The sequence below is a fragment of the Triticum aestivum genome, chromosome 3D (assembly GCF_018294505.1).
Source record: "Triticum aestivum cultivar Chinese Spring chromosome 3D, IWGSC CS RefSeq v2.1, whole genome shotgun sequence".
NCBI classification, from domain to species: domain Eukaryota; kingdom Viridiplantae; phylum Streptophyta; class Magnoliopsida; order Poales; family Poaceae; genus Triticum; species Triticum aestivum.
The window spans coordinates 114,949,693-114,964,933 of record NC_057802.1 but is presented as its reverse complement, the minus strand read 5'-3'; the positions used below and the strand labels follow the sequence as shown (position 1 = coordinate 114,964,933).

At 43.9% G+C, this 15,241-nt stretch overlaps 1 protein-coding gene across 1 annotated transcript; it reads left to right on the top strand.

Annotated features, from left to right (window-relative positions):
- The first annotated feature begins 13,172 nt into the window (after nucleotides 1-13,172).
- On the top strand, nucleotides 13,173-14,656 carry LOC123076184 (uncharacterized). Its single transcript, XM_044498569.1, has 3 exons — nucleotides 13,173-13,275; nucleotides 13,397-13,540; nucleotides 14,099-14,656. The coding sequence occupies exons 1-3, from the start codon at nucleotides 13,207-13,209 to the stop codon at nucleotides 14,654-14,656; spliced, it is 771 nt and encodes a 256-aa protein (XP_044354504.1). The 5' UTR covers nucleotides 13,173-13,206.
- The last annotated feature ends 585 nt before the right edge of the window (nucleotides 14,657-15,241 follow it).

Genomic DNA, 15,241 nt, shown 5'->3' with positions numbered 1-15,241 from the left:
GCGGCGTGGAAAGACTCCGGTGACCTCTTTCCGTCAGTTAAGCAGTGAAGGGGTCATTAGCGTCGAGCTCAAGGAGGAGCACTGCGGCAAGGTTGTGGTGGAGAGAGAGCGAGGAGAAAGAGGGTAAAGGAGGACGAAGGGTGTGATGCGGTTTATATATAGACGAGGAGAATAACCGTATACCAAGGTTTTCGATCCAACGGTCTCTAAAAAAGGACAATTGCAATTCAACGGATAGGATGGACTGTCAGTAGATGTATTGCCCGTGGCAACCGTCAAAGAACGTGGTCCTGACTTGGCGGGAAAGCCCAATTTGGACGGCTTTCGCTAAAACAGATTAAAGTTTGGTCCGTAACAAAATCGTGGTCAAGGACACCGGATAAGTTTCGTTCCAGATAAAATTGAGCATGTGCAACGGATCAACATAGACTAGAAGAGATAGATTAGAGGGGAAAACAGGGTCCTAGGCATTTCAATCAGCGGAAAACAACCAAATAGCTATGAGAGAAATGCATTCGGACAAAAAACAAATCCATCGAATTGAAGAGAATTGTGGTGGCGTAACCCACCGTATAAGAACTGTATGACCCCGAGTGTCGCACAATTATTGTGGCACCCGGTTAGTCTAGTTCTTCGTTAATGTATTCACTCTCTGAAAGAAACTTTCACTTTGTCGAAAGTTTCAAACTCTTCGAGTGTTATGCACCCATTCCTTTTAAAGATGTGGAAGTGTTAGCACGGGTGCCGAGTCAAGCTTACTGCACATTTGCGAGGTCTAGGATATTTAGCTCACACATCATTCTGCCGATGAACTGAACCGAAGCAACACTCGTGGGAAGCATAGCAAGAACATCAACCCTCACATATTAAATGTGATCTAGATCGCAACTTGTATCTACTCATAAACCTGCTATGATACCACTGTTGGGAAATGTAGTAGAAAACAAAAAATGCCCTACGATCACCCAGGAACAATATGAAGATGCATAACGGTTTGAGATCAACGATCGTTACCGACTCCGGGAGTGCAGCAGAAGTAGACGAGTCGGTGTAGATCGTACTTATAGTCCCTCAAGCGTTGATGATGATCCCATGAACCGCCCTCGAACGATCCCTCGAATAGAAGACCGAAAGCACGGCCTCTCTACTTGGTTGCAAGCGTACGGTCTTCACGACCCCGCAGCGCTTCGTCGTCCAGAGCTAATCGACGCCGGAGAATTAGAGAGAGGAGATTAGAACCACACAGGGCTTATAATTATGAGGATTAGAGGTGGCTAGGGCTAGCTCTAATTAGTCAGCTAGGACCAACAAGAACTAGAACTAGATCAACTAGAGGAGGCTCCCAAACTTGTGTTCCAAAGGGAGGAAATCCTCTAGTATATATAGGTTGGGAGGGGAGGAGGGGCGCCACACAAGGGGGGGGGGAATCTCGCCCTTGTGGACGCCCGAGAGGAGGGGAACCCCCCTCCAGTTCGGCCTCCTTCTCCCCATTCCATGGAGAGAAGGGGGCACCACCCCTATTGGGCCTTTATGGCCCAAGTGGTCTTCCACCACTTGGCCTTATTAGGCCCGTTGATATTAAATTAAATATATATATATATTTGTTCTAAACAATTTTCGAGCATTATATATATAATTCAACATTACCAAAAACATTTTCCACCTATATATATTAATCGGTAATACCCGGTATTACGCGATATTCACCGAAACCCTTCTGGTGACCCGAAAACACTTCCGGAACCTCTCGGAACTATTCCGGATATTAATGAAACAATTCCACAAATATATTCTCATCACTCTTGTCCTACTATCACTCAGCAGATCGTGATTAGCTTAAGCTGGTGACCCCATAGGTTCCGTAAACCATAGACATGAACGAAACCCCTTCGTTCAGTGACCGATAGCGAAACCTTGGACATCCATATCGGCCCCTATAATTACACGAATGATATTCAAGTGAACCTTTGGTTATCATGTGATGTTCCCTTTGCTTCGCGATACTTTACAAAACCCGGTGTGCATCGGCATCCTCCTAAGTCATCACCATGCTCACTATACCATTGCTCCGGTTACCAGTTTTGTTCTTCTTTCTCGTTGATGTATTCTGGCATCCCTGTGATGTAGTCACTAGTGTCTGGCCAGATGATGATGATGGATGCCGTCACACCGAGATATCCCTAAGAATATTTGTCCATCGTCGGAGGAGCAAATCCTACTCTCGAGTTGTTTGGTCACTTGTCAAGCTTTCTGGTGATCCTAAAAGTTGTCGTTATGATCACCTTGTTATTGATGACGTTTGAGATACTGATACGTCTCCAACGTATCTATATTTTTTTATTGTTCCATGCTATTATATTATCCATCGAGGATGTTTTATATGCATTTATATGCTATTTTATATGATTTTTGGGACTAACCTATTAACCTAGAGCCCGTGCCAGTTTCTGTTTTTTTCCTTGTTTTTGAGTTTTACAGAAAAGGAATACCGAACGGAGTCCAATTGACGTGCCAATTTTTGATGATTTTTTATGGACCAAAAGAAGCCCCCGGAGTAAAAGAGTTGGGCCAGAAGAGTCCCGGGCCGTCCACGAGGGTGGGGGACGCGCCCTACCCCCCTGGGTGCGTCCCCCTATCTTGTGGACGACTCGGAGACCCCCCTAACATGAGACCTACGCCAAAAATTCCTATAAATACAGAAACCTCTAGAAAATAACCTAGATCGGGAGTTCCGCCGCCGCAAGCCTCTGTAGCCACCACAAACCAATCGGGGCCCTTTTTCGGCACCCTGCCGGAGGGGGGATCCATCACCGGTGGCCATCTTCATCATCCCGGCGCTCTCCATGACGAGGAGGGAGTAGTTCACCCTCGGGGCTGAGGGTATGTACCAGTAGCTATGTGTTTGATCTCTCTCTCTCGTGTTCTTGATTTGGCACGATCTTGATGTATCGCGAGCTTTGCTATTATAGTTGGATCTTATGATGTTTCTCCCCCTCTACTCTCTTGTAATGGATTGAGTTTTCCCTTTGAAGTTATCTTATCGGATTGAGTCTTTAAGGATTTGAGAACACTTGATGTATGTCTTGCATGTGCTTATCTGTGGTGACAATGGGATATTCACGTGATCTACTTGATGTATGTTTTGGTGATCAACTTGCGGGGTCAGTGACCTTGTGAACTTATGCATAGGGGTTGGCACACGTTTTCGTCTTGACTCTCCAGTAGAAACTTTGGGGCACTCTTTGAAGTACTTTGTGTTGGTTTGAATAGATGAATCTGAGATTGTGTGATGCATATCGTATAATCATACCCATGGATACTTGAGGTGACATTGGAGTATGTAGGTGACATTAGGGTTTTGGTTGATTTGTGTCTGAAGGTGTTATTCTAGTACGAACTCTAGGATAGATCGAAGGGAAAGAATAGCTTCGTGTTATTTTACTACGGACTCTTGAATAGATCGATCAGAAAGGATAAATTTGAGGTGGTTTCGTACCCTACAATAAATGTGAGTTTTTTATGACTAATGTTGAGTCCATGGATTATACGCACTCTCACCCTTCCATCATTGCTAGCCTCTTCGGTACTGTGCATTGCCCTTTCTCACATTGAGAGTTGGTGCAAACTTCGCCGGTGCATCCAAACCCCGTGATATGATACGCTCTTTCACACATAAACCTCCTTATATCCTCCTCAAAACAACCACCATACCTACCTATTATGGCATTTCCATAGCCATTCTGAGATATATTGCCATGCAACTTTCCACCATTCCGTTTATCATGACACATTCATCATTGTCATATTTCTTAGCATGATCATGTAGTTGACATAGTATTTTTGGCAAAGCCACCGTTCATAATTATTTCATACATGTCACTCTTGATTCATTGCATATCCCGGTACACCGCCGGAGGCATTCATATAGAGTCATACTTTGTTCTAGTATCGAGTTGTAATCATTGAGTTGTAAATAAATAGAAGTGTGATGATCATCATTTAATAGAGCATTGTCCCCCAAAAAATAGAAAGGCCAAATAAAAAAAAAGAAGGCCCAAAAAAAAGGGGCAATGCTACTATCCTTTTTTCCACACTTGTGCTTCAAAGTAGCACCATAATCTTCATGATAGAGAGTCTTTTGTTTTGTCAGTTTCATGTACTAGTGGGAATTTTTCATTATAGAACTTGGCTTGTATATTCCAACAATGGGCCTCCTCAAGTGCCCTAGGTCTTCGTGAGCAAGCAAGTTGGATGCACACCCACTTAGTTTCTTTTGTTGAGCTTTCATACATTTATAGCTCTAGTGCATCCGTTGCATGGAAATCCCTACTCCTTGCATTAACATCAATCGATGAGCATCTCCATAGCTCATTGATTAGCCTCGTTGATGTGAGACTTTCTCCTTTTTTTGTCTTCTCCACATAACCCCCATCATCATATTCTATTCCACACATAGTGCTATGTCCATGGCTCGCGCTCATATATTGCGTGAAAGTTGAAAAAGTTTGAGAATACTAAAGTATGAAACAATTGCTTGGCTTATCATCGGGGTTGTGCATGATGAGAGCATTTTGTGTGACGAAAATGAAGCATGGCCAAACTATATGATTTTGTAGGGATGAGCTTTCTTTGGCTATGTTATTTTGAGAAGACATAATTGCTTAGTTAGTATGCTCGAAGTATTATTATTTTTATGTCAATATTAAACTTTTTTCTTGAATCTTTCGGATCTGAGCATTCATGCCACAATAAAGAAAATTACATTGAAAAATATGTTAGGTAGCATTCCACATCAAAAATTCTGTTTTCATTTACCTACTCGAGGACGAGCAGGAATTAAGCTTGGGGATGCTGATACGTCTCCAAGTATCTATAATCTTTTATTGTTCCATGCTATTATATTATCCATCTAGGATGTTTTATATGCATTTATATGCTATTTTATATGATTTTTGGGACTAACCTATTAACCTAGAGCCCAGTGCCGGTTTCTATTTTTTCCTTGTTTTTGAGATTTACAGAAAAGGAATACCAAACGGAGTCCAATTGACGTGCCAATTTTTAATGATTTTTTATGGACCAAAAGAAGCCCCCGGAGTAAAAGAGTTGGGCCAGAAGAGTCCCGGGCCGTCCACGAGGGTGGGGGGAGCGCCCCACCCCCCGGGCGCGTCCCCTTATCTCGTGGACGACTTGGAGACCCCCCTGACGTGAGACCTACGCCAAAAATTCCTATAAATACAGAAACCTCCAGAAAATAACCTAGATCGGGAGTTCTGCCATTGCAAGCCTCTGTAGCCACCAAAAACCAATTGGGACCCTGTTCCGGCACCCTGCCGGAGGGGGGATCCATCACCGGTGGCCATCTTCATCATCCCGGCGCTCTCCATGACGAGGAAGGAGTAGTTCACCCTCGGGGCTGAGGGTATGTACCAGTAGCTATGTGTTTGATCTCTCTCTCTCGTGTTCTTGATTTGGCACGATCTTGATGTATCGCGAGCTTTGCTATTATAGTTGGATCTTATGATGTTTCTCCCCCTCTACTCTCTTGTAATGGATTGAGTTTTCCCTTTGAAGTTATCTTATCGGATTGAGTCTTTAAGGATTTGAGAACACTTGATGTATGGCTTGCATGTGCTTATCTATGGTGACAATGGGATATTCACGTGATCTACTTCATGTATGTTTTGGTGATCAACTTGCGGGGTCAGTGACCTTGTGAACTTATGCATAGGGGTTGGCACACGTTTTCGTCTTGACTCTCCGGTAGAAACTTTGGGGCACTCTTTGAAGTACTTTGTGTTGGTTTGAATAGATGAATCTGAGATTGTGTGATGCATATCGTATAATCGTACCCACGGATACATGAGGTGACATTGGAATATCTAGGTGACATTAGAGTTTTGGTTGATTTGTGTCTTAAGGTGTTATTCTCGTACGAACTCTAGGATAGATCGAACGGAAAAAATAGCTTCGTGTTATTTTACTACGGACTCTTGAATAGATCGATCAGAAAGGATAACTTTGAGGTGGTTTCGTACCCTACAATAATCTCTTTGTTTTTTCTCCTCTATTAGTGACTCTGGAGTGACTCTTTGTTGCATGTTGAGGGATAGTTATATGATCCAATTATGTTATTATTGTTGAGAGAACTTGCACTAGTGAAAGTATGAACCCTAGGCCTTGTTTCAACGCATTGCAATATCATTTATGCTCACTTTATCATTAGTTACCTTGTTGTTTTTATATTTTTAGATTACAAAAACCTATATCTACCATCCATATTGCACTTGTATCACCATCTCTTCGCCGAACTAGTGCACCTATACAATTTACCATTGTATTGGGTGTGTTGGGGACACAAGAGACTCTTTGTTATTTGGTTGCAGGGTTGTTTAAGAGAGACCATCTTCATCCTACGCCTCCCACGGATTGATAAACCTTAGGTCATCCACTTGAGGGAAATTTGCTACTGTCCTACAAACCTCTGCACTTGGAGGCCCAACAACGTCTACAAGAAGAAGGTTGTGTAGTAGACATCAAGCTCTTTTCTGGCGCTGTTGCTGGGGAGGTGAGTGCTTGAAGGTATATCTTTAGATCTTGCAATCTAATCTTTTAGTTTCTTGTTTTATCACTAGTTTAGTCTATAAAAGAAAACTACAAAAAAAATGGAATTAAGGGTGCCTCATATGCTTCATCTTTTTAATATCTTTCGTGAAAATGATGGGAAGGAAAATTGTGCTCAAGTAATAGAAGAAGAATTACATAGAATACTTGGCATAAAATATGTGAATGATGAGCATGATTGCAATGTTGTTAGTATGAATTCTTTGAATACACATGATGCTAATTATATGCAAAGCCACAAGCTTGGGGATGCTATGTTTGATGAAGATGATATGTTTAGTCCCCCAAGTTTTGATGAGCAAATTTATTATGATGAAAGCATGCCTCCTATTTATGATGATTATTGTGATGACATGTATGCTCTAAAGAATAAAGATAACCATGAAACTTGTCATCATGATTTTAATTTTCAATTGGATTATGTTTAACATGATAGTTATTTTGGTGAGTTTGCTCCCACTACTATTGATGAGAATAAATTTGCTTACGTGGAGAGTTGTAAAATTTCTATGCAAGTAGATCATGAAAAGGATGCTTTATGTGCTATTTATATGGTTGAATTCATTCATGATGCTACTGAAAATTATTATGAGAGAGGATCATATGCTTCTACATATTGCAATAATATCAAGTTTCCTCTCTATGTGTTGAAAATCTTGAAGATTTGCTTGTTTTACCTTCCTATGCTAGTTGATTATTGTTCCCATAAGTTGTGTAGTAGACATCAGCTACTCCAAAGACCACCGTCCAACGTTTGAAGCTACCGAGACACTCTCATGGTCCGAGGAACTAAAACAGATGCTAACACTCCGTGTTATAACAGATGATTTCAGATGATATAATCACATAGTATAACAGACATGTATTGGGTCGATTCAATATGATCGTTTTTCTAACGTCACACCCTCAATGTTGTTTTAGGACTACCGTTACACTTAATGATATCCTAAGATCCGAAAAACATGATCACCAACAACACTGGAGCCAGTCTTAGAGGCGAGACCGGGAACCTATGGTTTTACCGTTTATCATTTCATGCGTGCATATGAGTATTCCACTGAATCGCATATTCCAGGATCATAGCAGTTATAGCATGAAATATAAACTCTTAATTATGAATAACGAATATATAATAATATAATATTATTGCCTCTAGGGCATATTTCCAACATTATGTATAGAGGGCAGACCTGTAACTAGGGCAAAAAAGACGGGCCTAGTTGCATGTTGGGGGTAGAGTTAGACAGTGACAAAATGATCACCTTCTCCCTTAGTCGCATCTTGATGGTGCACTTGCAACTGGGACAAAAAATGGGTCTAGCCCAGTTGCGTGTTGAGGGTGGACTGCAACTGGGACAAAAAATAGGTCTGATCCGGTTGTGTGTTGAGGGTGGACTTGCAACTGGAAAAAAACTGGGTCTGGCCCAGTTGCGTGTTGTGGATGGACTTGTAACTAGGGGAAAAAATGGTCGGGTCCAGTTACGTGTCGAGAGTAGACTTCCAACTAGGACAAAAATGGGTCGGGCCCCAGTTCCATATCAAGGATGGAGTTGCAACTGGGAGAAAAATGGTTCGGGCCCCCAGTTGCTTATCGAGGGTGGAGTTGCAACTGGAGCAAAATTTATTGGACACCCAGCTGCGTATCAAGGGTGGAGTTGCAACTAGGACAAAAAAAGACAGGCCTCAACTGCATGCCAAGGGTGGAATTGCAATTGGGACAAGAAAGGGTCGGGTCCCTACTTACATATAAAGGGTTGCGTTGCAATTGGGACAAAAATGGATAGGGACCCAGTTGCGTATCGATGGTGGAGTTGCAACTGGAATAAAATTGGTCGGGTCCCTAGTTGCATATCGAGGGTGGACTTGCTACTAGAACAAAAATAGACAGACCCAATTGCATGTTGGGGGTGGAGTTGCAATTGGGACAAAAATGGTTGCCCGCTCCTCCCCTAAAAAAAGGTTGCATGTCGAAGGTGGACTGGCAACTAGGGCAACAACAAAAAAAGACAGGCCCACAATTGCATGTCGGGATGGAGTCAAAAGGGTCGGACCCCAGTTGCATATCGAGACGGTGCACTTAAAACTAGGACAAAAAATGGACCGGACTCAGTTGCGCATCAAGGGATGGACTTGTAACTAAGATACAAAAGGTGGTCCAGTTGCATGTGAGAGGTGGAGTTACAACCAGGATAAGAAAAGGTTACTGAACGAAAATCACAAAAATCATAAAATCCGTAGATGAAAATAGGGAAAAGAAATAAAGATGGATCTAACGTCACTCATCGCATCATCATTGACTGCCATCTTCTTTGTTGTGAGGACAAAGATCGTACCCCAGGCAACTACCTCCTTACTGCTCGTGTTGACTCTACTCAAGACAAAGGGGAATGAGAGATAGACAGTGGCGAATGAAACCGAGAAGGCAACGACCAGCTCGTATCTTCAACTTATAAAACACAGGCCAAAAAAGGGCCCCTCAGATTGCACACAAAAAATGGCCCAACAAAGCACACACGTGCGAACGAGCTGACAAGTGAAGACCGAACATAAGAAACATGGACACGTGTGACAAAATAACCCGCAATTAAGATTTACACAACATTTAAAGCAAAAGCGAACAGGTCAAACGGTCAAGAAATTAGATGAGACATTGCTAAATCAGTTTTAAACAAGTTTATAAATTTAAAACAAATAAGTAAAGAAGGAAAAAAAAGGAAAAAATAAACAAGAAACAAAAGGAAATGGAAAGGAAAATGAGAAAATCAAAAAATAATGAATTTTAGAAAAAATCAACAAAGAAACAAGAGGAAAGACACATTCAAAAGTGATAAAAACAAGAGGAAAAGATACATTCAAAAGCGGTAGAAAACACAAAACACAACTGACCGTTTCTCCACCACTAGTCACTGTCTCAAAAAAAATGCAACAAAAATTAAAATACGACATACAGCCGAACGGCCAGTACACAAATCGATGGGGATTAAAAAGAGGCATATACTCCGGCAACACGAATCAGCCCAAAAAAAAGAAATCGTCAAAGTCGCTCCTTGGCCACAACAAACAAGAAACACGACAATACAAAAGGCACGAATGTTAGCATATGCTATATCCAATGGCTAGGGAGTTAGATGTGAGGTAATTATTTCACATCTAGATGTGAAATAGCAAAATCCAAATTTATAACCGGTCCATGCTCGGAGCAGAATCTAGGTAATCTCTTGGTGGTTTTCTCACTGTCAATTTTCATCTCATGTTCGTTCTCTCACTGTTACATTCCTTGTGTTATTTTATGGAACAAGACAAAGTGTTGTGCAAGATTTAGTTGCATCCCTTGAGCTGGCCGAGTTCTTCTCTGCATGCAAATGTGCATGCACGGCAGAATATGATCGGTTTTCCATCGCTCACAGAGTACGCAGCGCCCCCATCTGCCATCTTTCCCATCAGCGGCCAGCATGCCTGCAATGCAAGATTCAGTGAATCGGAACAGTCAATGGCTGTCACTGGTGCTACACAGAGGCCCGGTACGTGCGATGGTGCCATGTGCCTCCTCACTCAGGTAGGCTGTCAAGGCCTTGCCTAAGCTGGTTAGACTAGTGTTAAATATAAACAGGTAAATAATCCCATGTCCCTTCCACAGTGAAAGTGTCGAGTGTCGAATGTCGACTGTTGAGTGTGTGGCGCAGCCCCCGTACCCCTCCCCCTCCTGCCTAGTTGCTGGATGGGCTGATCGCCTGATTTGAGCAACGCAGATGCAGCAACAATGGGTTAGAGCATCTCCGCACAAAAATTTCGCGCCAAAAAAAATTATAGCGCGCCACTGTAGCACTTTTAATGCGTCGGGATCAACATTATTTTAGCAGACGTCCAAAAACGCGCGCCAAGAAAGCACGCAGTGCAAATTGTGAAGCGCGCAATCCGGAGCCCAAAATATACTGCGCGCGATAGCGTTTTTCAACGCGTGTCCAAAATTTTTAGCGCGTTTAATATTTTACAGCATCTGTTGGAGCTGTTAGGCCCCCCAAAAAATGACTTTTTAGCGCACAGAGCTTTTTTCAGGCGCCTGTTAAAGATGCTCTTACAATCGAATAGGATGTACTTTTTTTAGAAATGGAGGAGGATCCCTGACCTCTGCATCTGGACGATGCATGCATCCACTTTATTAATTATTCACATAAGACCTTACAAAGTCATACAACAGTAAGACTAAAGCCACCGTCTAGGCAACATCTGTCGCTACTCCTATCCAGTTGATAAAGGGATGCTGATAGTCTGGGCCTAATACCAAACAGACCTTGCAGCCAAACCGAAACATCTAAGACCTGAGGTCCCAACCAGGACACCTGTCGGGTGCACCTACCAGTCCGGCGCACTCCTCGACCAGGACTCATGCCGGGTATGAGGCCGCCGCAGCCACTTGCCACCAATCCATCTTCAGAGCTGTACTGTTGCATCGCACGTGTCAGGTCTCTCTGCCATCGACGCCACCACGACGCCAGACAGCGTCGTCCTCCTGCGCGAGTCCATCCTCGCACATCGGACGCCGAATCTGCACTGCGCCGCGCCGTCGAGATCCGTCGCCATCAATGTGTAGGATGAAGCACCGCTCCACCAAAGATGCGGTCCACTGGTCCCTCGAGCCCGTGCACACCTCCAAGAAGGGCGCCCCCAAGGGGGAAACGACATAAGAACGCCGACGTCTTCCGATCTACTGATCTAGGGTTTCCCCCAGAGGTAGCAGACAGTGGCCTTGAACTTCTCCTCGGCGATGCCTTCAAAAAGGGTATGTCGCAAAATAGCGCCGCCACCGCCGGCTTTAGCAGTAAGCCGAAAGCAAGTTTTCACCCGGATCTGTTCGAAGGACCTCCATCAAGCATCTCGTGCACGGATCGCCGCCATCTCTGCCAGGGACTGGACGATGGATCCAGGCCGTCGCCGCCTGACCGACCATGGCACCACCACGATGCCTAAGCCGGCGCCGTCAGGCCCACCATGCCCGCCTGTAGATGCCCTCCAGATCTACCGGCCCGCCGAAACCCATCTGGGCAAGGCGAGGCCCGCGATCTGGGCCGCCGCCACGGTGCTCCTCGGCCACGGGGGGAACGCGCCTGCGATGTCGCTGCCGTCACACTCGCCGTCGGGCGCCCGCTGCTACTTGCGCCGGTGCACCACCGAGCCATGAGCCGCCGCCGCCAACAGGAGATCGCTACCACCGCGCGAGGGGGAAGGCCCCGCCGCCGCCGTCACTGGCCAAGCTACGCCGGCGTGGCCACGGGCGGCGGCGGGGGGGGAGACTAGAGCGGAGGCCTAGGGCCGGCGGCGGTGGATCAGCCCCCGTGTCGCCAGGGGTTGGCGACGCGGGGGTCGAGAGGGTCAATACTCCTGTGGCGATCCTACATCGAATAGGATGCACTGGAACTCTACAGTTGTTCACGAGAAAGAAATAAAGATCGGCGTGTGCAGCAAGTGAAATTAAAGTGAAAAAATATCCTTTCTTTTTACTTTTCTTTTTTTGCGGGTGAAAAATTCCTTTCGAGCGGGTGTGTTTGTTATTGTTGTCTTCAGTTATTGTCAGATGGGATGGCGGATCTCCAAGCATGATCGTCCAAGAAGGGATCACCTAGAGGAAATAGGGAGTTGAAAAATGAGTCCGTAGGAAGTGTTTGCTCTGGGTGTCTGTTTCGTACTTTCTGATGAGGAAGACCCGACATGTTTCAACTGAAAACGAATGGGCGACCCACTGGGTTATTTTCCATGACTGTTCAAAAAATCAGAAAACTCCCACAGACATGAAAAATCGAGTGAGAAAAGAAACCTGTTAGTTTGATTGATGTATGTGAACAATATCGCCTTTTTAAGATGTATAAACACCAGACGTCATTCGGTGAAACTTCGTAGCCAACGGTGAGTACTCCGCGGCTTCCGCCTACAAAGGCGCAATTTTTGAGATTGACTTCCTCTACGATGCAGCTCACAGTGTTGAGGTCCTCGACGCCTCTTAAGTGTAAACATTTTGCGGGACTAATTATCCAAAAAAATAGATTATTTATGGCTAGGAAAAATTGGCTAGGTCTTCGAAATTACAATCCGCAACATTGGAATGGAGCGCCATCGATAAACCATTGGTGAAGAAACCTTATATTCAGTCAGCATGGATCCCCAAAGGAAGACCATGGCTTCTCTTATTATGCTCAACTTGTGGAGGCTTTGAAATGAGTGGAATGAGTCAATTGCAAGAAACCACCACATTTGTGGCTAGGTTTGCAGGAAACTACCATGTCGTTAATTTGTTGCAAAAAACACCGTAAAATCTCTTAACCCGTTGCAAAAAGCACTGAACAGCCGTTTAGCCTCGTTTAATCTCTTTTCCGACAGGTGGGCCCCGAAAACGCTGACGTGGCGTGCGGACAGGCAAACGGCGCCGTTAGGAACAAAACGGTCAAGGCGCCGCGCCGGTCGGTCCTGTCGGTGCTCGCCAGACAGATGCCCCGCGCCCTTTCTCTCTCTCTCTCTCGCCCCTCTCCTCTGCCTCCTCTCTCTGGCTCTGGCCGCCGTCGGTGAGAAGCCAGCTGGCCGCCGTCCGCCATGGTTTCGTGGAGCGACGACAGCGAGGAATCGGGCTACGAGTACTCTTCAGGCGGCTCCCCTATCAAGGTCAGTGATTTGTACTCGTAGCTAGGGTTCTTTGAGCAAGGGTTTCGGTTTGAGGATTTTGTTTTTCCTGCTCGATTTGAACCCGTGAGATGGATTTTGTGCGTTTCTTTTGTTGATGTAGATCCCGGCTACAATCGAGGACCCGAACTACTCTGGTGTTGATGATGAGGTGATGGTGATGTGTGAGCATGGCCAGCCGGCGAAGAGGCATGTTTGCTTCGAAGGGATTAGCACTGGGAGGAGGTTCATTGCCTGTGGACTTGATGTGAGTGCTAGCAAAAATCTGTAGTTTGCTCATTTTGTGAAGAAACTATAAATTGTTCATATGCACTGTTCATTGTTCATGTTCACTGTTCATTGTTCATGTTCACTGTTCACCTAGTAGTTTAGTTAAAGGTACTGTCATGTACCATACCATAGTGACTGAGTGAAGTAAATGAATTGTTCATACATATAAATGAACAACACCACAGTGATATAAATGAAGTAAATGAATTAAATTGTGCTATTAAAAATTAAGTACAAAGATATAAAATTAAGGTATCCATAGTGACTGAGTGAAGTAAATTGTGCTGTTAAAAAGTATCATAGTGCATTGTTCATAGATATAAATGAAGTAATGAATTGAACTGAATTGTATTGTGCTGTTAAAAATTAAGGTATAAATAAGTAAATTCAGTGTAGTATGCTGTTAAAAATTCAGATATAAATTCAGAATTGAGCTGAATTGTGCATGTGCAGTATACTATAGTTGTTTTGAATTGGACTGAATAGAAGTGAAGTGAAAAAGGAAGTAAATGCATTTGTACTTGTTGTTTTGCAGGAAGCAAGCAGTTGTGGTGTTGTTCATTGGGTAGATGAGGAGTGGCCAGAGCATCTGCAGAATGCTCTTCACAAACTATGGCTTTTGTATGAGGATTGCCAGCGTGCTAATAGGATGGCATGTCTGGAACATTCATCACTTGTCCACAATCTCACATCACAGAAGAACAAGCTACAGGAGACTTATGAGAAGCTTGTTGAGGATGTGAACAACCTACTTGATACCCAGGACAATATTCCCAAGGAAAATGAAGTCCAACAAGGTGAACATGAGGAGATCACTCCTCCTTTGGACAACAATATTTCAGCTTTGAAGGAACAGCTGGGTGCAATGGATGCTGAGAACAAAGAACTGAAGCAAAAGGTTGACCAGTTGAAGAGCATTCAGGTTGCCCAAGGTAATGTGATTAGGAATTTGAAGTTTGCTCATTTGAAGGAGAAGGAAAAGTTGAGCACTGAGAGGAGGAATTTGGAGTTTCACATTGCTGATCTTGTCAAAGCTAGTGACAAGAACAAGAGAAAGCTGAAGGACATCAAGGATATTTGCGATGAAGAGTGATTTGTAATCTGACCATGTGGGTCATTATCTTAAGTTTCAAGCATTGAACTATGGCTTGTAATGTGTGAACTAGTGGCAGTTTGCAGTATTTGAAGTAGGGTATAGCCTTGAACTATGTCTTGTAAGCTTTGAACTATGGTGTCATGATGTTAACTATGTTGTTAACTATGGTTTCATGATGTTAACTATGTTGTTAACTAGAGTTGTTAAGTATGATGTTAACTATGGTGTCATGATGTTAACTATGTTGTTAACTAGAGTTGTTAAGTATGATGTTAACTATGGTGTCATGATGTTAACTACGTTAGTGACTAGAGTTGTTAAGTATGATGTTAACTATGTTAGTGACTAGAGTTGTTAAGTATGATGTTAACTATGTCATTGATGTTAACTATGGCACCCTAAATGATGGAATGAGGATATGTTGGATACTGTCGACGTCGAGGCACCCTAGATGATCAAATTAGGTTATCTTGGATGCCGTCGACGTCGAGGCACCCTAGATGATCTAATTAGGTCATCGTGGATGCCGTCGACGCCGAGGCACCCTAGATGATCAAATTAGGTCATCGTGGATGCCGTCGA